The 22,925-nt window shown below is 37.8% G+C and overlaps 2 protein-coding genes across 2 annotated transcripts in view; one reads left to right on the top strand and one right to left on the bottom strand.

Moving 5' to 3' along the window:
* Nucleotides 1-6,404, top strand: part of CXADR (CXADR cell adhesion molecule) — a 50,153-nt gene extending 43,749 nt beyond the window's left edge. The window contains exon 8 of the mRNA XM_081138249.1: nucleotides 5,425-6,404. Coding sequence (XP_080994375.1) covers nucleotides 5,425-5,466 — 42 coding nt within the window. The 3' untranslated portion in view covers nucleotides 5,467-6,404. The remainder of the gene's footprint in view (nucleotides 1-5,424) is intronic.
* On the bottom strand, nucleotides 6,385-22,385 carry BTG3 (BTG anti-proliferation factor 3). The gene is made up of 5 exons (XM_081138251.1): nucleotides 22,185-22,385; nucleotides 18,396-18,573; nucleotides 13,888-14,025; nucleotides 9,262-9,469; nucleotides 6,385-6,829 (listed from the first exon to the last, which is right to left on the bottom strand). Exons 2-5 carry the CDS (start codon nucleotides 18,566-18,568, stop codon nucleotides 6,584-6,586), a joined length of 765 nt encoding a protein of 254 aa, XP_080994377.1. The 5' UTR covers nucleotides 18,569-18,573; nucleotides 22,185-22,385; the 3' UTR covers nucleotides 6,385-6,583.
* Between the last annotated feature and the right edge of the window lie 540 nt (nucleotides 22,386-22,925).

Genomic DNA, 22,925 nt, shown 5'->3' with positions numbered 1-22,925 from the left:
AGAAGAAGCATTTGGTGAATAATCTATAAGATGCAAAACCAGTTATTTTCCCAATGAATTTAGTGAAACAGTCAATCCCACTGGCTTTTTGTTGAATTTTACAACTTTATTTATCAGTTGAAAATTTATCACCTCTAATTTTCTATGTGTGATTTCAAAAAGTTGGCAGTTCTGTTTTAAGATCAGTTTGTCTCTTCATTTCTGAACTTGAAAGGAATATTCCCGGCCCCCCAACCCACTCTAAACAAAGGTGGTATATATTTAGATACATGATTGAAAAGGCATTTCCAAAAGAGATCTGTAGCTTAATATCTAATGATAAAGATGGGTTAAAACAAGGCACATACATATGAACAGCATGAGACTATTAAAACTCATGTTTATAAAAATACCAGTGACATAATAAAATGTTCCACATTTCAAACTGTATGACCATAAAATGAATATATTTTAGATGATAACAGTATGGGAGAATATAAATTAAAAGCTCTCTCTCTTTTAAACACCCCCTCTCCAGTAAAATATTGACAATGGTTATCTTTGCTAGAGGGACTATAGGTGATTTTAATGATCTTTCTCTGCTTTTAGCTATTTTTCCCTAAATTAACATATTTTAACAGAAATAATTCTAATGAAATTTTGTTGTGTGTAATGATGACATACTTAGTTAAAATTCTTTATTACCAATGGCAATTTCTACATGTAGATCCGTAAGAAAAGCAGTGATTTAAACTAACCACTGATGCTTTCCACGGATAAGGCAGATTATTTACAAATACAACTTGTAGCTGGAAGTTGGAAAAGACTATCTGATGCCCTCTTGTGGCCAGTAACTTCTCAAAGGTGATTATTTTCATTGAAATCCTATAACAAAATATTCTGCTTTTCAAATGACAAAATTACGCTCACACATTATTATTAACAGTTTAAGGGTAACCATTATTAGTAGTTTAGTCTATCTTTCCAACCCTCTATCTAGCTCCTAAAAGCATGTGTCCTGGAGTCACACTGCCTGGGTTTGAAGTTTCCATCACCTGGGTGGGGCAACTGACTTGAATACGGAGACTCAGTTTCAGTGATAACCCTGTTAAGTTCTACTATTACCCTCCTTCTTTGCACCTATTTTCACCCCTCACACAATATGGTGGACAACTCTGCACATAGTAGTCATGGATTATTCTTGTATTGGCCTTATACCCTAAGAATGAATTATAATCTTTTATTCTGGCAAATAGTGCTGCATCAATTGTACATTGATTTTTATACATTTGCAAAAGTATTTCCATAGGTTATTTTCTAGATATATAGGACTTAAATTACTGGGTAAGGGGATATATACACTAAAAAATTGTTTTGACATTGCAAACCACAATCTTTTCAATGTCAATTTCTTAGGTGGAAAAAAATGGTACTTCATGGTTTCAGCTTTTATTTCCTGTCATTACTGTGCCATTAGCACAACTTCTGTTTTTAGCCATTTGTATTTCTTTATATTTGGCTCTGCTAAATAATTATGTGTAGAAGCTTTTTGTATATTAAGAATATTCATTTTCTTGTAAACTTTTTGTGGAAATGTCTTCCCTCTTTGGAGTTTGTCCTTTGATATGTAGTTTAAACTTTTTTTTTCAATTCCAAATCACCAGTCTTTCTGTAATTGGTGGGGAAAATTTTCCTACACTAAGGCTTGTAAATATCTCATTTCCTCAGTACTTTTATAGTTTTGTAACTTACATTTTATCTTTATCTGGAATTTTTATGGTTTGAAGTAGGAAATTAACTTGAAAAGTGCATAGCAAATAGTTCACTATTAATTTTTTATTAGTAAGTTATTTCAATTTGTAAAGCCACATTCACCATACATTAAACTTCTGTATACAGAAATGCACTGAGTAGTTTCCGTCAGTGACGGGCCACATATCCGACAGTTATGTAATATAGCCTAGGTGTTTATTAGGTTGTACCATCTAGGTTTGTGTAAATGCCCTCTATAATATATCAGGACAAAATCACTTGATACATTTCTCAGAATGTATCCCCTTGCTAAGTGGCACATGACTGTATAAATGTTTCTGGTTCTGTACTTGTAATTCTATCATTAGTTTATTAGTTCACTCCTAGGTTGTACTTTAGAGTATATATTGATAAATTGTGCAAAAGGAAGAATACTCCGCTGTCCATTATTCTTTTAAAAAAAATTTTGGTTATTCTTGAGAATTATTCTTCCGTGTAAACTTGAATCAAGTTTTCGCGTTCCATTAAAACTTCGCTGGGATCTTAATTATGATTTATATTGACTTTACATATTAATTTGGAAAGTAATGCTTTTATAATGAGTCATTTTAGAAATATGGTATATTCTTCTAGTCAGTTCTTTTTGTCTTTTGGCAAATTTTTATAATTTTTTCTCCTCTATAGGACTTACACCTTTCTGTTGTTAGTTTATTTTTAGGTATTCAATATTCTTTCTTAATAATAGGAATTTTTCTCCCACAAGATACTATTTAAATTTTTTATCATGAAGTTATGTGATTTATAATTGGGAACACTACCACTCTATTACAAGCATTTATTATTTTGGAATATTTCCTTCTAGACACAGTATAACTGATCAAACAAAATTTTGTTAACCACATTGCAATCATTTAATTCAGAAGTGTAACAGATAATCCTCAAAACATACATGCAGTTTGGTTATCAGTGATGTATAGTATTTGTATTTAATAAAAATAGATCCACCAAACGTGCCTTAAGTGCTTTTAAAAATGTTTGTCTTTTACCCCTCCAGTTACAAAGTTATAATGCTCAGTATAAAAATCTAGACTGAGTGCATAATGTAGAAAAATAAAGTTCTGTATCTGTCCCCCTTCCCCTGCCTCTGAGAACACTGTTGACAATTTGGTCTTTATTTTCCAGACAATACTGGCACCATCCTAGACATAACATTTTTCTTTCCCCATTTGCATTTCCCCAACTTGCAACATTTTATTCCATGTCATTACAAAGCCATTTTTTGTGACTACATGGTATTTTTGTTTGTTTTTTTACTAGATGTTCATATTTTAACTGTTCATCTATTGGTGGCTACTCAGGTTTTTGTTACTTTTGCCATTCACAACCATTTTACAGTGAACACTTTTACTTAGATAATGGCCCCCTTGTTTGAGTATTTCTGTAGATAATTTCTAAAAGTACAGTTCCTTGGTCAAAGGATATGTGCATTTACATTTTAACTGCCCTTCAGAAAGGTTATACTTCTTTAAACCTGTACTAACACTGTATGAGAATGTTTCCCCACACACTTATATACATTTACCAGTCATGGCACTAAATTGTGTGAAGTTATCCATTAAACTTCTAGCCTGGATAGAAATGCTTGCCACCTATATTTCCCTATAGGTTTAGTATATAATGTATATATGCATATATGTATATATTAACACATATACAATATATATTTTAAAACATTCAAAAGCCAAGCTATGGATGTCTGTCATAACACTTGGTATTTTCAAGTCCTATGAAATTTAAGCAAGGCTCCCAAGGCTTCCATACTTATGGAAGACATTTCTGTAGTAAGCTATTCCTCTTTCAAGGGTAGAAACAAAATTCAGTACTTTTCTGCTGATCATGTGCTTTAAGAAATAATCAAGCCACCTTAAGCAGTGGTGTATCCACTACAAGTCCTAATGGTGAATTTGCTTTTAGTAAGTTGTGTTCCCCCTTAAATTATATGTGAAAGAGCAAAGGAACCTGGAAGGTGTCTGATGCTATTAAACTGGGAGGCAGGATATGCTTTCTGCAGTGAATAAAGTATGCAGACTTTTAAGAGAAATGTAGAGCCTCATCTACTAGTGCTTTGTGTGACAACTTTCCAGTAGGAGCTGATGCCATAAAGCTCCATCTGTAATGCATGGATATTGTCCACCTTAGAGCCCATGTTACTACCTCACAACTGGAATACAAACTCCAGAGAATATGTGAGAACATTGTACACCATGTTAAACCACAGATAACTACGAAAGAAGAAAGCCTGTGATAAACTAGGGCCTAATAGCACTCTTCAGTGTGATCTTTTCCCTTGACCAGTCATTGGTATAGCTGTCATCTCAATCCTCAGTAAACTGTGCTGTAATTTCTACTGCAATTTGATTTATAGTTCAAGCAAATAAAATGGCTATCAAGTTATTAGTCAACTCCTTTTCAGAAATATCTGAAGTGTGTAATAAGGAACTTTGTCAAGACTTTTATTAGTTACTAATCAATAGATACTTTGTTTTGCATTCTCACTTGCTTAATCTAATCTTTGCGTCTGTTCCTTTCCCCCCCAAATTTTGGCTTGATGCTGAACGTTCTCACAAGTTTCAAGAATTGGTAGATTTTATCGGTAATGAACTGAACCAAGGCACAAACATGGGCTCTACAAAGCCCAGCTTGGTTTTAAGTCAGGGCTTTATTACTTAGCTTTCTGTGATCCTGAGCATTTTTAACTTCTCTAAAGGTCCTTTTCTAAACTGAAATACTAATACTTCCTCATAGGGTTATTATGAAGATTAAGCAAGTTACTGGCACAGAGTAATAAAATATTTAAAAACATCCATTTTTTATTATCTGTAGAATGGCTACTCTGGCAAGGCAAATGCACGATAGGTGTTTGTATGTTATTTGTTTTTCCGCCATTCCCAATCATTGAATAAGAAATCATATTAGCCCTGGCCAGTGTGGCTCAGTTGGTTGGATGTCATCCTGTGCACAGAAATGTCACTGGTTCGATTCTTGATCAGGGCACATACCCAGGTTGTGGGTTCGAGTTTATCACACAAAACTCTCACCCATAACAATTTTTTAAAATTTCAAACTTAAATAAAACTAATCTCCCTTATGAGTCGTTACCCCTAGAAAAATAAACTGAAATTTGAATAGGCATTCACTATATATGTACAGAGGTAGGCAAAGGCAGATTTATAGTTGTACAATAAATTGTTTTGTGTACTCACAACTTTAAACCTATTTTTGCCAACCCCTGTATTGCAGAGGAAAAAAGTAGGTATGGTTTAGAAGTATGTTAAAAGTTGTATATGGCTTATCAGAGTACAATAACATTAAAACTAAAAAAATTATCTGAGGTTTAAAAATAAGTTTTGAGATTGCACTATAATTTCCACATAGTTTCAAATCTTCAGTTATGTATCCTTATGATTTGTGCACTTCTCTGGTATTGTGTGTTAACAGAATTTATCAGAAAAAATGACAACAGGAACAGTTAGAATAGCCAAGGCTATCTAATGATTAGCAAGTTATGGTTTTTTTGATAAGTTAAATAATTTAAAGATGTGGGAGACAGGGAAAAGTACTGATCTTAGTTCTTTAAAATTTACTGTGGGAGAAAAAATCCAAATTCTTATATCTCCTTTTCTTTTTTTGTAGTTCAAATACACTTACAAGACTGATGGCATTACAGTGGTATAAATATGGACTATTGAAGAATCTGAAGTACTGTTCTGTTTGGCTTTATTTTGAACCTCTAGTAAAGACTTGAACGTGTTGGGAAAAAGCACATGGCACAGAAATGAGAGTGGCTGAAAGGACATTGCTGCTTCATGCAATGGAATTATGCACATAAATCAAATGCCATATCAAAATTAATACAGGCCAGCTCTGGCCAGTGTGGCCCAGTTGGCTGGAGCGTTGTCTCATGCACCAAAAGGTGGCGGGTTCTATTCCCAGTGAGGGCACATACTCAGGTTGCAAGTTCAATCCCTGCTTGGGGAGCATACAGGAGGCAACAGATCAACCTTTGTCTCTCACATCGATGTTTCTCTCTCTCCCCTCCTCTCTAAAAAAAAAGGAAACAAAAATTAGTACAAGCCAAATTCTTGGTTAGGAATATCCTATGTATAGTGACTTTAATATTTTGAAAGATGCTTTATTATGTTTATATTTTCAATGAGCTACTACTAATTTTATTCTTTTTATATGCATACTTTGATACTGTAGCCTTTGGGAAAAGTATGGTTTTAAAAAGTTGATGTTTTAAAGGAAAATTAAAATTTTTACATTGTTTTTTCTTTGCTAAATATTTAACTAAACAGTGAAGTGAAACATCCCCCTTATTCTTTCTCCCTTTTTTATGCACAGAACAGAAGCACACATTGCCATGCCTCAAACTATTTATTTGCAACTACATGATTTCACACAATTCTTCTAAAACGACATAAAATATATTTCCTTGTGTATAAATAACTTACATACTCTCCATAAAGTAAATGCTCAAAGGTGCTAGAACAGGTCGTCCACTCCTACAGTGTTCTCGTATGCAACAAAGTTGATGCACAATATATAAATACTCAAATCCAATATTAAAAACTCAGGCACTTGACTAACTTTAATAAAATTTCTCAAACTATACCAACATATCTAAAGTGCATATATTTTTTTAGAAAGATTATTCTCAATAACTTCTCTATAAAAATAAGTTTGATGGTTTAACCCATCTAACTTTACTACTATGAGTATGAATTTTTAACTTTTAATATGTAATCAGGCTTATTCTACTTTCTTTCAACACCAACAGAATCAAAAGCAGCTAGTGAGGTGCTAACATGTGAGGATTAATCCAGTGATTCCGGTCACAATGCATTCCAGGAGGAGGTACCCATGTTACTGGAATTGGGCGATATGGTTTATTATTCTTCCTTCCCTGATTTGGATAACCAAATGGAACAGGAGGAGGGTAGTGACTCTGATGATGGCCATTCCCTCGGAACATTCCTGGCTTTTTTCTGGGCAAAGGGTGCCACATTGGAAGAGGCGGGAATATCAATTCTGAAATCTGAGGAAAGAAAAAACAGTAAGTTAATTCAAAGGAAAAATTAGTCATGTGTTATATAAAAACTAGGCGAGTTTCCAGACTGCTCATTAAAGAAAAATAATCACCTTGCAACCCTAAGAGTGACATTTCTATGGTCAAGTCTAAATACAGGGTGGGGCAAAAGTAGGTTTACAGTTCTGAGTACACAAAGCAGAGTTTATTCTTGTATTATTTATTAGTTTTTGCATTATTTTCCATACAAACACCTATAAATCTATTTTTGCCCAACTCTGTATGTTATAAACCTTATATATAATAGGTGATCAATCAGTGTTTTCTGAATAAATGAAAATGAATAAACTCAAACACAACTCTGAAGCAACCAGGAAAGATAGAAACAGAATGAATGGAAGCTTATAAGGAAACATCTTTATTATTTGGGATAGGCAAAGACTTCTTCCATGGGATGCAAAAAAACAGAAAAAAAATTTTTGATAACTTTGACTTCATCAAAATTTAGTATCTCCCTATATTTTCTTCTAAAAACATCAGACATTTAGCTTTTATGTTTAGGTCTATGATCCATCTCAAATGAACTTTTCTGTGTATAGTGTCAGGTAGCAGTTAGGTTCTTTTTACTTATTTATTTATTTTTTATTTATTTATTTTTTTAGTATTTTTTTTTAAAATATGTATCTTTATTGATTTCAGAGAGCGGAAAGGAGGGGGGGAGAGAGAGAGAGAAACATCAATGATGAGAGAGTCATTGATCGAGCCCACAACCCGGGCATGTGCCCTGACCGGGAATCGAACCCTGATCTCCTGGATCCCAGGTCGATGCTCAACCACTGAGCCACGCCCGGCTGGGCTAGGTTCTTTTTAAAAATATATATAGATTATCCAATTGTTTCAGTACCAGTTCTTAAAGACTTTTCCTATTGAACTGCTTTGGCACTTTTATTTTAAAAACAAAAAAACAGAAACAACAACAAAACTGTACATATGTGGATCTATTTCTAGACTCTCTATTCTGTTAATCTGTTTTGTGTATCTTTAAGCCATTACCACACTATCTTGATAAACATAATAGCTTTATATTAGTGTGAGGCCTCCAACTTGACTCTCTTTAAGTTTTAGAATCAATTTGTCACTTTCTAGGAATTTCTGTCCTTATTTTGATAACTCCCTTTTTAAACTTCTTGGCAATGCCAGGTTCAAGATGAAAAAGTAGATAGGACCCTGGCCAGGTAGCTCAGTTGGTTAGAGCATCATCCCAATACACCAAGGTTGCAGGTTCGATCTCCGGTCAGGGCACATACAAGAATCAACCATTTAATGCATAAATAACTGGAACAACCAATCGATGTCTTTCTCTCTCTTTCTCCCTCGTCCTCTCTCAAATCAATAAGTCAAAAATTGTATTTTTAAAAAAAGTAGATAGGAAGATTAAAATTGGCCACTTGCACCAGCTTCCTACACAGTGGTGTATAATTAGGCTTCTCAGATCATGAAATATTTTGCTAGTGGATATAGGTGCACTGACCCCCCCCCCAAATCAATGTATTAACTTGACTCCCCAAAACCTTAACTACACCAGTTGCCCTTGGTATCTACAGGGGATTGGCCCAAAGATACCAAAATCTGCACATGCTCAAGCCCTCTATATAAAAATGGTGCAGATTAATGCACAGTTGGCCCTCCACATCCTCGAACTCCCAATCTCAAATTGAAAACAGTACAGGTATTTATTGAAAAAATCTACATTAAGTGGATTTGTGCTCTTCAAACCCATGTTGTTCAAGGGTCAACTGTGCTCAAAATTAGAAAAATGTTCATGTACAGAATAAGGCTCAACTCAAAAGATTTCTTTAAATATTTTTAGCTTTAAAACGTTTTTTTCTGTTGAGAAGTACTTTTGCTAACAATTTTTATAGGTATATTAAATGTTCTTTGACATGTGGGATATAAATAGTAAATAAACATATCTTATAAGTACATGTAGACAGCTATGTAACTCTTTAACTTAAAACAAAGGAGATATTGTTTTGGCTTGAGTGAAAAATTAACTGAAATATAATTTAATGAGATTTCTCTTATAAATCATGGAAAAGTAGAGAACAAGAAAGTTAAACCCAAAGGTAAAAACTAAAGTGTTAAAAACTACAAAAAACATGAGTGGTTATTTTTTAATATAAGGATTTTTAAAACATCAGGAACGTTTTACCACCACAGTTGGTTTTTTCCCCCCTGTTCTTTGCCACACTCTTTGAAACATATTTATCCTACTTAGGGATTGAATAGTAAAGCAGACCTTTGATAAAAGTCACTCAGGATACCTTCATGTGAAAAGGCAAGAACTATAATCCAGAATCTCAAATCAGAGAGACCTGAGCAACATGGAATGACTTGGCATGCCCGGCTCATGGACGTTCAAAATGCTGTTTCATGGTTACCTGGTACATGGGGCTTGGAGTTGCAGTCATCGAACTGGATTTCACTTCTACTTCTTTACTTGTTTCTTCATCTGAAGAAGAGGATCCTGAATGATAATCAGAGGTAACCTTATCAAGGGCCCTGGTAACTTTCTTGGAGATCTCATCCTTGTTCTCATCCTCATTTTCAAAGCTGGCAACAATGAATGCATTGTTTTTTTCTCCATACCTAAAAATTTGAGAGAAAAGAAACACACCTTACAAAGCTTGAAGTCATATCAACAAAGCAAAAAATGTCCATAAAAACAATTAAACTGGTCTGGATGTGTCATTGGTCCAAGGCAAAGAAGGAACCTTCCCAGAACTTGATCCTACATATACAGTATCCTAACCTAGCTCCATGCCAACAGGCAGGCCACAATTTTCTATTTCTGGTCTATTCTCTTTCCCAATTTTCTTTTCTACTGCCTCCTAATAAAAATAGTTATTTAAATGCATCATTTAGATTACATTTTGTATGTGCCATTAAAATGGCCTGTACAGTAAAATCTAATGCATTTTTAACTGACCCTTGTAATGCAGATCCCAATAATTCAAGTCACAAAACGAGACATTTCCTATGAGATTTACTTTTATCATGATTAAATAAAAAAAGGGACTGTGTTTCCTATATCCACTCTGACAAAGTAAGAACTGAGGCAACTGTTGAGGTTAAAAAAACAACCACCACCTATTGTTGAGAAAAAAATGGGGTTTTGCTTGAATTATATTGCTTACCTCATATAGGTTCCTAGGATAACTGCTTACCTCTCATTTTAATGTATTTTAAAAAGTAAAATGAACAAGCCTTTTTATCCTTCCAAAATGTTTTTAAAGACTTGCTCTAAAAAAATAATTGTTAGAGTATGTAACTTTGGCTATTAGTTACTAAAAAAAGGAAAACAAATTCTGCAATAAGGGAAAATAGCACAATGAACAGTAAATCTAGGGGTTTTCATTCAGAGGACAAAGGAAAAACCCACAAATTTATTTAAATAGACTGTACAACACTATGAAACAATTCCTAGTAAGCATTAGGACAAAGGAAATAAACTGTTAAGCAGTTCTTACACAATATGTAATTGAAGTTAGAAAGACAAAGTGATTCTAAGCTTAAAAAACATAAATACAACTTCAATAAAAATAGGGTTAACCATAATTAACTGATGTCTATTAATTTTATTTCAAATAAGTTGTCTCAACTTATTTCGGAATCAAGATATCTACAATAAAGTAAAAGGCCTAACTGCAATAAAGCCTTTGAAAGTTTATATAGAAATCAAGTAGTCTCATAGGTGGGTTCTGTGTCATTATATATTGTGCTATCTTCCATTCACACAGGCTGAATGAATTGGGCCCTAAATGCTACCTAAATATGGGGCATAACTCCCTTTTCTATTCTTTTTCAGTTTACCTCATAAAAGGAGCTGCTACAGGATGGCAGAAAGGGTACTGGACACGTTTCTGGTTCTGGCTCTGCCATTAACTAACTCTCTGGCTAGGGGCAAGTCATTTAATCTCTCCAGGACTCAGTTTCCTATCTGCTGGGTAAGGAAACTGGAGCTGGTTGGATACTGGTTAGTCTTGGGTTGGTGATTCTTCTTCATATAAGGTGCCTGAACAGTCGGGCAAGTTCCTTACAACACAAAATTCATGTATTATAATTTCAAGATTACTTAGCATAGGGTTTTACCCTTCTGTCCTCACCAGCATTTAAAGACCAAGTAAATCTTGATACTATACAATCAAAGGTTAATTCATACGTTAATGTCAATATTAACAATGGGCTTAGGCCTACCTTCAGTTTTGCCCTTTAATGGAGTCAAAATTTCAAGCAAAAAAGGCAGGAAATTTGAGGAAAATCCCTGTCTTTGTAGAAGCAGAAACCTAAATCAAGGGCAGACATCTAATGATTGAAGGATCAGCTGTTTTAACTCAGATTGCTTTGACACGCAATTTCAATTAGGTTCTGCAACTTTCCCTTTGTAGGCTTTTGGTATGAGTGCTCTCCTCATAGTAAGTGAAGCCGTTTACTATATTACAGTAACATTAGAATGTGTAGTTAATTCTTTAGAATTAGTAGTGAACTACTTTTAAACTTTTCATTTTTCAATGACACACTACTAAAACATTAAGGCCAGTTTAGTTTATTTGAAACAAATATCAATTTCTATGATCCTTTCTTTTCCTGCTCTTTATTAGGAAAAGAAAGGGTCATAGAAGTTATTTTTTAAAATGTATAGAAATATGTTGAGTAGATATAAAGCTGTCTCTCCTTATTGGAAAGATCTGTTATCTATTCTGTATCCCTCTCAAATATTTCACTAAGTAATAACCTTTTTAAGTACATAACACTCGGCACCCTTCCAATATTTTATCCTGATGAAGTAACTCAGACTATTAAGAATGTTCTCTTTGAGTGCATTTCAATTTTTTTTCATAACCTTAGTTAATCTCTAGTTATTATTAGAATTATTGAGTTATTATTTTTAATGACTCTCAGATATTTATTCAATTACATAACTGCTAGAGCATGTTGTTTTAATTTTCAGAATATTTCTTTCCAGTTTTGGTCCAAAAGCATTAATCACTATTTCAATCTCCTCTACTAACTTATAGTATCACCTCTACTCAATTGCCAACCATCTTTCTTTTGGGCGTTCTGTTATCATTGAATGAGGACCCCACATTCTGAAGGTAAATTCTATTATCTGTGGGGGGGAAAAGCACATCACAGCCAACATCCGGCAAAATTTTAATAGTATATAAATTAGAAGGCTACTGAATGCAATGATTTTCTTATAACCAGATGACAATACAGTAATTTTTCATTATCTGGCATCAAGTAATGAAGTACACACTTAAGTAGAATGTCCACATAACTAAAGCTCTTATCTTTAGGTGCCAAGATTTAGTTTAAACATTTCAAATAAATATGTCCAAAGTGTTCATATATAATTACATGACTTCTTAAATATCTTTGGACCTAGAAACTTTCCCCTAATGATTTAAGATCATTATATTAAGCATTCATTATTTCACTGTATAATAATACATTTGTACCAAATCTTTAGCTTTTTCCCTTTCACCTCTATGTCATACTATATGACCTTTTTTTGTGCTGCTTGACTATGTTGTGTACTATGAACAACATCCTTTCTAATGCTGCTTATAATTTTTTATTAATAGAAAACTACACAACTACTTGAACTGTGTTAAATAAGTCAATCAGGATCTAAGTGCAGGCCTAATAAAAATTCAAACAATTCACTGTAGTAACTTTGTAAGAGCTATTTATTGTATATTGAGGTCTTCTGTAAGAGTTCAGTGGCCAAAGTCTACAAAGTCTGACCTTGGCCTCACTTAAGTCCTTATTTAGTCCCAGTATCTAAAATTGTTTGAGCTTCTTGGATCAAAACTTGAGATGTCTTGCTCTTCTTTTTCCTAACTAAGGTGAAGAGAGTGATGGAGAATCTACCTACACCATTTGTTTCCATTATGAAAACAAAACCATGAAAATATCAATTAGTTGATACATCTGTTGATATATCATACAGTCAAATAATGATTGTTTAATATAATGATCTTATATCATTAGGGGAAAGTTTCTAGGTCCAAAGATTCTTTCTACCTACACCAGGTTTCCCAAAGCAATAGCTAGCTTATAAACAGGCAGCTCCATAGTAGTCTAGAAAATTCAGTGAAAGAATAACCAAGTATTTTTTTGGCAAAACATGTCTTTACCTCCACTTTCATTGTAGGAGATCAGGTCAAAGGCTATTATTAATATGTACCTTTGCAATGTATTAGGGTTGTATCATAAAGTCTCTCTACTACAGTCAACAGGTGAATTGTACCTCACAATTAAAGAGAAATACCCTAAAGGAACAGATGTAGGAAATTACTCACAGGGGGTTTCAAGCATCTGTTCATCCTGTTCCTCCTGCCTGGAAATGTCCTTCCCACCTTGTCATCTAGTCAACTGCAACTCATCCTTCCCCAACCAGCTCAAGTATTCCCTATCTACTCAATAGTCTTTTCTGCACCCGGCAGAGCAGTAACTTTCTCCATTGTGCCATTAACCACTGCATTTTGTATATATTTCTACTATAGCACAAATCATACTGTTGTAATCTGCTTATTCTTTCTTCTGCTGCTCATTAGGATACAAAAAATAATTTCCATTATGAAAACAAAACCATGAAAATATCAGTCACTTTAAAAATGGGAGGCAAGAGTAGAAACAGACCAACCAAAAGTCATCCAGTATTATTTGGGATTAGCTTCTTTCCTAATTTGAAGAGGGGAAAGACAAGTGCACCAGCAATGAAAGAAGACGATAACTGACCTACAGGAGTCTAGGTGTCTAAATTTTACTTCTTGGTCTACAATAAACTTTTTGGCAAAGCTCTAGAAAACCCTATCCAATAAGTTTTTTAGGTTCTTTAGCTATAAAACACCTCCAGAAAAGTACTTTACAAAATCCACATCTGAGAAAGCCAAGCAACCAACTTCTGGCCATAAATATACACAAGCAGGCAGTACCTGAATTTCATAAAGTCAATTCCAGCATGGTAATCAGTTCAGCCACCAAACTCAAAAACTCACCGACAGCACACCTCACATGGGTCCACCCACAGAGTGAGTTCCTTTGGCAAGCCCAGGTCACTGTACAAGATGCAGCTGTTCTCACAGGCTTTCAAGACGTCAGGATCAACCCTCTGAAACTTATTGACACGAATGCATCTACAACAAAGTGGAGTAATGTTAATAGCTTTACTTGAATCATAATCATAAGCCTTGTTATATCTTTTAGTATTTGCCAACGTGAATTTTTTTCAAAAAATACCCTGGCAGAGAACTCAAGAGTGTATCTATCCTAAATAGATAAAAAATATGAACTAAAGGCAAAGGGGCAGCATCAACAACACTACCCAGTCTGGTAAAAAAGAAAAGGGTGCCCGGCCGGGCATGGCTCAGCAGTTGAGCATCAACCCATGATCCGGGAGATTGAGGTCAGAGCACATGCCTGGAGTTGCAGTCTCGATCCCCAATTGGGGGCATGCAGGAGGTAGCATATCAGTGACTCTCTCATCATTGATGTTTCTCTCTCTTCCTTCCTCTCTCTGAAATCAATAAAGACGTATTTGGGGAAAAAAAAAAAAAAGAAAGAAAGAAAAGAGCACCTTTGTGAGCCCAAGGAAATAATTAGAACCGGCTCTACTTCATTTTACTTAGAAACCACTCAATCTAACGTGTACATTAAAAGAGCAAGGAGTATTAAAGTTGCATGAAATTACTTAGAGCTCTGAAGTTTTCATAGGCCAAGTTCATATATTAACGAAACCTCCAACAACAGACCTCAACCACTGTTTCAAATAATATTTCAAAATTCTTCTGACAAATTTTGATCTGTTATTACCTTACTTATACATCTCAGGTAGTAAAATAAGTGTTAAGAAGAATATCCTTCAATGGAATGGGGAAGGCCTGGAGGGTGGGGTGGATGCGAGGTGGAGGGAATCAATGGGGGGAAAAAGGGGACATCTGTAACACTTTCAACAATAATTTTTTTTTTAAAAAAAGGATGTCCTTTGCCTTACCTATAATTGTTCTATAAAAATAGAATCAGTCAGGGACACCAAACCATTCATATTACATTCTTAAGATTAAAATATAATTCAAAAGTGTTATTGGCTTATTTAACTTCTGTTATGCAAGGGTTTTCTTTATTTTTAATAGCTGTCAAAATAAGTGAAAAAATTTCTAAAACAATAGAGCCTCTGTTCCATTATTTTTTAACCTAAGAAATATATCTACTGAACAGAATGTTCAAAGACGGCTCCCAGTACAAATGCAAAAATACATGTTAAAATAAGCATTCTGCTTACACAGAGAAATGATAGCTACAGTGAAAGTATTTACTGCCAACAACTAAGAAAGCAATTAAGAGAACACAGGTTTTAGTATTAGTCCTAGTAACTTATTTATTGGGTGAACTTAGATTAAGTCATTTCACATCTTCCTCAGACCCGAAGTTCTAAAATATGGAAAATACAATGTAAATGACAAATAGTAATTATACCATAAATACAATGACATCGATAGAATAATGTGCCATTTAAAGTTTTTAAAAGTTAAATTATTTTATTAGTTGATTTGTATTTCCCTTTAAACAGTCAAGAAGTTCTCATTTGGTAACAGCTAATATGCATATCTAAATAATAACAGTGTGGACCCTTGAACAAGGGTAGGAATTGTGAGGGTCCACTTATATGCAAACTTTTTTCAGTAAGTACCTGTACACTATTTTCGACCAATGTTGGGAGTCCATGGATGCAGTGCACCAACTGTATGCAATGACCTATGCCATTTTATATAATAAACTTGAGCCACAGATTTTGGTATCTGAGGAGGGTATTGGAACCAAACCCCCAGGAATACTGAGGGGCAACTTAAACTTTGGGGAAGTCAAAAAAGTATAAGCAGATATTTTGACTGCGCAGGAATCAGCACTCCTAACCCCCGTTGTTCAAAGATCAACTGTAATTAACTCTTTCTGAAGGTTTACTGTGCAATGGATAATTTCCTAAATGCTTTGCATGTATTAACTCTTAATTTTCATACTTTCCCTCAGTTAGATACTATTTTCCTTATTTTAAAAAAGGAGGCAAAGAGAATCTGAGTAACTTGCCCAACATCACACAGCTATACCAAGTGGTAAATCCAGGTTCAAAGCTAGACCACCAGACTCCAAAGTTCATTTTTATTACGTAACACCCTATTCTGTCTCTACCTATCTTAACATCATCAACAATTTAGCAAATTTAGAGCGAAAAAAAATTATTTTACAGCATGTAAGATGCTCTTTGTTCCTTTCTATAAGATGGCCCTATGTTACACATTCTAATGTTGTGTACGTTGATTCAAAAGTCCCATGTGCCCTAGAATCAAAAGCAGTTAAGGGTAAGGAGAGATCTTAGATATTATGTGTTTTTGTTATGTACAAGAATGATGTAGACTCTAAGCTTAAAGAAATATATATGTAAATATAGATGCTTAAATAGAGATTCTGCTTCAACAAAATTTACATACCTTACATATTTTATGGTTTTTCACTCTATATACTGTGACTACTTATCCATTAACCAGTCTTCAAAAACAGGATTTTAAAATAGTCTATCAATTACTTAATGTTACCAGTTTAGTTCTTTCCAATTTTTTGCAATTATAACGTGTAAGAAACATCCATATTCATACATATTTGTATGCATTTCTGGTTACATTTCTAGAATACATTTTTTAGAAGACTTACTGTTCAAGAGTATGAATATTTTTACAGATTTTGATAATGCCAAATTGCCCTCCAAAAGCATCTTATTTGTATATACTCCAGAGAAACAATTTAAATTTATAAACACTTTAGAAAAAAAAGAACACTTCCAATCTACTCTATGGATTGAAGAGTATACTAACTCTTGTTAATCCTACAATCTATTCATTTTTATAATAGTAACGATCCACCATTAAGTCTAATAGTTTTTTACTTCAAAGACGGCTTCAAAATGACCTAATAATGATACTTCTGATCACATGCCAATTTAATCCTGTTTGGCTAACTTTTCCCACTCAAGTTTTTAGAAGTAATGGAAATGAAATTATACACTGTCTAACCTTTAAGCATTTACTTGACAGTGTCTCCTTTTTCAGTAATAGTATGGTGGCCTGGCATTTCCATATGCCTTCGTCCAATGTCAATTACATCAGCGTAAAAGCCTCAACAGCTCTAACGCAAAAAAGCTGTTCACTCTATCAGTAATGAAGATGTGCAAAAAAAAAATTAAAAGAATCAAGTGACAAGATAAAAAATAACTTGAGTCTGCTTTAGATAGAACATCCACATTTCTACTTTAACTCACCACATTTTCCAATTTACCAGGAAACTTCTTTGGGCAAAAACACAGGGGAAAATACATCTACCACTTTCTTTTTTTTCCGAGAGAACACAAGTTCACCTTGTGTGAGCTTTTACCAAATAAGAAATAAACAAATCGTATTTTCATCTCCCTTGTAGATTCTTTCAATAGTCTCGAACTTACAAGAGCTCAGTGACTGGAAAGGAAGCCTGTTTTACATCACAGCATAGAAGTGCTCATTTGTGGAAGATACTTTGGGGAAGAAATATGTATAAATAAAAGAACTTCTGTAATCATGACAGCCACAACTGTTCTTTTATTTTTTGTGGCCACATCCACAAATGAGGCAAGGTTTGACAGATAGTTTACCAGAACATTCTCAACCTAGGTTCCCAAGTAGTCACATCAATACTAGGGAGTGAGCATGCTAGGACATGTTCTGCAGGAGTCTGCTCTTCTTTACTTGAAGCTGTAAATGTAACTTACAAACCAGCGTACAAAAGACAGCTGCAAGTGAGAATTACCTTACCTCTCAGAGCCAAGATAGTGGCCACACTTTGGTGTACATACAGAAAGCACATAAGAATTTAGGGTTAGTTAGACCTGAGTTCAAATCTCAGCACTAATATTTACCAGCTGTGGATCTTAGGTAAGTTACCTTCATCTATAAAATAAGTTACACAGGCTTCTACAATAAAGAATTATGCAGAGTATAAATGCAATTAATCCTGTGTCAAGAACATATTAAGTGTTTAATAATCTTAGTTCCCATTTGCTGTAAAATTTTTATCTTTTGAAAAAACTAACATATTTTTAAATTCAAGGAGACTCATTTCCCTCAACTCCTACCATACCCATTTATGGGTGATAGCTTTAGTGGACCTCCAGAATTGTGAAAACCCCCAAGTACCTGTGATACAAAGAATAATGCACTCAAACAGGAGCCAAACTATAACTACAAGAAAACTAACTTCTGGGAGACTAACTTTTGGGAGCTGTCAAGTCCAGGCGGGGGACTCTCACAACAAATGCATGTATTTTGAAATAAGTGAGGAAAAAATACCAAGACACCCCAGAGTTCTGTATTTTGCAGATAAACTACAAAAGGCACGGACTGGACATATATCAGTCAGTCCTTTGGCTTTATATTCATTTCAGGAGCTGATTAGCCTCTTCACTTAGTCCAATCTAATCCTTTACCTGTAGGCCTGTCCTTTTGATGGTTTTTCAGGATACCAGTGATTTTTATATTTTTCTTGAAGTATGAGAGTCAATTTCTCAGCAAACCTCTCAACTGCCTCTTTTTTCAACTTATCATGTTTTCGAACTAGCCTTGTGAAAAAGAAAACAACGGCAGCAATTTCGTTCTTCATCTTTCCTGCAAAGATAAAATAGTTTTTCTCAAAACAGAACATAAAAACTGGAAGATAAAGCTCTAAAAAATATCCTTCTTTGCATCTCTCCTTCCTCCTTCCAATTTTATCTTGTGTTTCATTGTCTCATTTCTGAAGTAGAGAACAATCACTAAATTATACATAAAGATATAAAATACTTATAAAATACTATTTAAGAATCTTATTACTTAGCTCTGTGAAAAAATTCAGTAAAGAGAACACACCAAATTGCTCCTATTGGTTAAAATGAAATCAGAGTTATCATTCAGAGAAGTACTATAATAATACCACTATATTGTTTTTACTAAATGTGTCATTATTTAGCTTCAATAACTTAAGTTTAAAATTCTGTGAGCCCGGCCAGGCGTGGCTCAGTGGTTGAGCGTCGACCTAGGATCCAGGCAATCGGGGTTCAATTCCCAGTCAGGGCACACGCCCAGGTTGCAGGCTTGATCCCCAGTCGGGGTGTGCAGGAGGCAGCCAATCAATGATGACTCATCATTGATGTTTCTCTCTCTCTCCCTCTCCTTTCCTCTCTGAAATCAATAAAGATATATTAAAATATATATATATATATATATATATATATATATATATATATATGCTCAGTTAAAAATCATACATTTTTAAAAAAATTCTGTGAAATAATTTAAGTTCATTTTAAGGTTAGACACAGGGTTACCATATAACCCAGCAATTCTACTCCTAGCTACATACTCAAGAGAAATGAAAACATATGTCCACAAAAACTTGTACACAAATGTCCATAGCAGCATTATTCATAATAGCCAAAAAGTGAAAACAACCCAAAGGCCCACAAATTGATGGACAAATAATGTGGTATATATATGCAATGGAATATTATTCGGCAACAAAAATGAAGTACTGATAAACACTACGACGTGGGTAAACCTTGAATACATTATGCTAAGGGAAAGAAGCAAGTCAAAAAGAACAAAATTGTGTAATTCCATTAATATGAAACGTCCAGAACAGGCAAATCCACATAGAGAGAAGGTAGATTAGTGGCTTAGGGGTATGAGGGATGTAGGGAAAGGAGGAGTGATGTCAATGAGTACAGCATTTCTTTTTGAGGTTATGAGAATATCCTAAAATCGACTGTGGTAATAGTTTTATAACTCTGTGAATATACTAAAACCAACAAACTATACATTTTAAATGTAAGAACTGTATGTGAATTGTATTTCCATAAAGCTGCTATACATAAAGAAAAAAAAAATCCAGTATGGAGTGTCTGGTAAGCATTCTTTCAGGAATAGAGACATCCTTACCTAAAAGATGTGCCAAAAAAGAGTGGCTCTATCAGAACTTATTTAAGAGAATGAAAACTCTGGGTCATCTATAGAAAATCAAACTAAAAGAAATAATCAGAGATTTAGCTGCATTTTGGAAGTGCCTCAAGGAAGGCTCTTTAAATGGCAGATCTGATTTATCATTGATTAATCCATAAAGGAAAAGCAACCTTGTCCTGGGGTTGTTTCAATGTATATCCTGTCTTTATGCGATGAGCTCATTCATTTGGCTGCTGTAAGTAACTTGGAGTTATTCAGATGCTCCATTTACTAAGCAACATCACCTTTTTGAAGCCAATTATTAAAGACTTAACAGCCTCTGCTATGTTTAGTGCAAAAACCCAACTAACCTGATAGTTTGTGTCCTCACACATTCAAAAAATAAAGGTGATTCTGTTAGCTTCCTTTTTCTTTTCTTAAACCTGCTCTTAAAAGTCTCTCTACATAATATGATTCCTTTACTTCTTGTACAAATTCAAACAAGGGATCTCACTGTGCAATAAATTCTATATAGTTATCTGAGAGGTGTGCTGGCAGCCAGAGCCACCCTGATCCTGGATGGGAAGACACCCAAGCCTTCCTCCTGGAATCCTAGAATGCCAAATCCACCTTCCGCGGCCAGCCACCAGGCACCAGGTCCCCGGCTGCACAGCAGCGCACAGCCCTCCACAACTGCGCGCAGCCTCCTCCCGAAAAAAAGTGCGCCATTTCCATGCTATAAAGCTATAGTTATGCTCAACCGCGTTATGAGGGAAAAGAAAACCCAATGCAATTTAATATATGGTTTGGGATAAAAGTTGCTGATGGAACTACATTAGCCTCTGCCCCACCAAACAAAACAAGGAACCACACTCAAGAAATGTACCGAATTGGTAACTGGATCGTTCTCCTCATTCATTAAATTTGCCAACTATGCTCTACGTATCTGAGTTTTGGGTTTTTGTTTTCCCTTTTATTTTTGCTCTGTTTCATATCAAAAATAAAAGGAAGGAAATAACCACTTAGTGGCTGCTGTTGGTTGTAACACAGGATGAGTCATATGGAATTAGTGTTTTTTTTTTCAGTTTGAAGGCATGATGCCTGGAATAGCTGAAAAATGAACCTCCGCCCACCAGTCGGTATTCTCTAGGAGTACCAAAAGGTAAACGAGCGAGAGTTAGGCAGCCAGGGGAGAGCCAGCAGCCAGCAGGCCCATCAGACCTCGGGCGCCTCGAGTAGTGGCCGCAGTTCCTCCACCCACACTCGGAGAAAAGCTCCCATTTTAAATATCGCACGGTGACGTCACCCAGGGACCTCGTCACCGCGGCGGCCGCTCCTCAAGTTGTACTTTGTTCCACAGGGTCCTCGGCTCACGGGGGCGTGCACGGAACCCGGAGGAAAACCCGGCCCTGCCTTCCCGGAGTTGATAACTTTGTACTTTTCCCTCCCTTGTAACGAAAAGCTAATCGCGGCCGTTTCTGGAAACAGTATCTCTCCTGCTGGACGTTCCCAAGGCTGAGGAAGCGGCCCCCGGCGGCGGGGGTGCGGCGCCCCGGACCGGCCTCGGCGGCGGCACCGGCGGGCTCGCGACGCTGAGGGGCCGCGGGATCCCCACGGGGCGGGCGACGGGCTTCCTAAGCCGCCCAAGCCTGCCGCCGAGCCCTCACGCTCGGCTCTCAGGGGTGCGAGGTGAGGAGGCATCCAACATCTCCGCCCGCTCCTCAGGAACGGCCTTGCGAGCGCGTCCAACTTCTGTAATCGGGGCTTTCCCCAAGTTCAGGGGGCCGGGCCCCGGGGCCCCATCCCCCCAACAGCCTGCCAGGGGGCGCCCCCAGCCTGCCCGCGGGTGGCCGCCCCCACACCGGGTCCGGTCTCCGAGGGGCCTGGCTCGAGGACCGGCTCCCCTCAGGCGCGACCCCCCGGACAACGAGGGTCTCGGGCTCCGGGAAACGCACGGACGCGGAAGGGGGCGGCAGCGGGTGGGAAGGGGCAGGGCGGCCGCCCACCCCGAGGGGGAAGGTACCGCGCGGTGGAAACGTGGCAGCAGCCCGGAGGCGGCGTCTCCTCCGTCCCGATCCCGCCGAGAGCCCCGCGGAAACGTCGCCGGCCGCCCCCGCGGCCCCCAGCCCTTCCTTCGCGCCGAGCCGGAGCCGATGCACCCGGTTCGATCCCGTACTCGTCCCGGTTCCCCGGAGCGCCTCCCCAACGAGCCTTCGACGTGGCCGCAGGGGCGACCGGACCCCCACCCCCCCTCAATGCCCTCAGCCCCAACATGCCCGCCTCCCCCGGCCCGGTCTCCTCACCGCCGCCGCCGCTCTGGGGCCGTAGACTCGGCGGCCCCGACCGACTCAGGGCGGGGAACCAAGGGCTCCGCCTCAGGGGGCCGCCTCTCGGCGGCAGGGAGCGCAGCACACCTCGTCCGGCTCGCGCGGCTCCCGCGTCGTCGGGCCGGCGGACGAGCGCGAGCGGCGAGCGCAGCCCTGAGGTAGAGCGCTGGGGGCTCGCGGGCCGGAAGAGGGGAGGGGCGATGACCCGGGAAAGGGTTGGCGCTGCGCGGGACGGGCTCGCGCGCCCGGGGGGCGGGGCCGGGGCGGGGCTTCCCTGAGAGCCCGCCCCCGAAGCCGCGGCCGCGACGCACCCGGCGCAGACCTAGTCCGACGGCGAGGACCGCCGGGCGCGCGGGGAGAGACCCGCGCCGAGCGCCGCGCGCCGCGCGCAGCCCCGCCGCCTGCCCGCTGGCCGCCGAGCCTGCGGGGGCCGCGCGGGCCTCGTCCGCCGGCTGCCTGGCTCGGCTTCGCCCTTTGCGCCCTTCTTGCGCCTCTGCGCCCTGACAGCCTCGGTGCTGGGGGTGCGAGTTCTAGATAAGCTCTGCTGAGCTGCCTTTCTCAGGCCCCCGGGCTCGGCGGCGGGCGGGGGCGACGCGGGCCCGACGGGAGGGAGCCCGCGTTCCTGGGCCGGTGGTCCTCCGCCTCTCGCTGTAGCCGCCGCAGGCTCGTCAATGTGCAGCCGCCATGCTACCTTGTAGGTTATCTCCAGCGCCTTCG

The sequence above is a fragment of the Miniopterus schreibersii genome (assembly GCF_964146895.1).
Source record: "Miniopterus schreibersii genome assembly, chromosome: 5".
Classification (NCBI taxonomy): domain Eukaryota; kingdom Metazoa; phylum Chordata; class Mammalia; order Chiroptera; family Miniopteridae; genus Miniopterus; species Miniopterus schreibersii.
The sequence above is the reverse complement of the archived record's forward strand: the minus strand, read 5'-3'. Positions and strand labels throughout refer to the sequence as shown.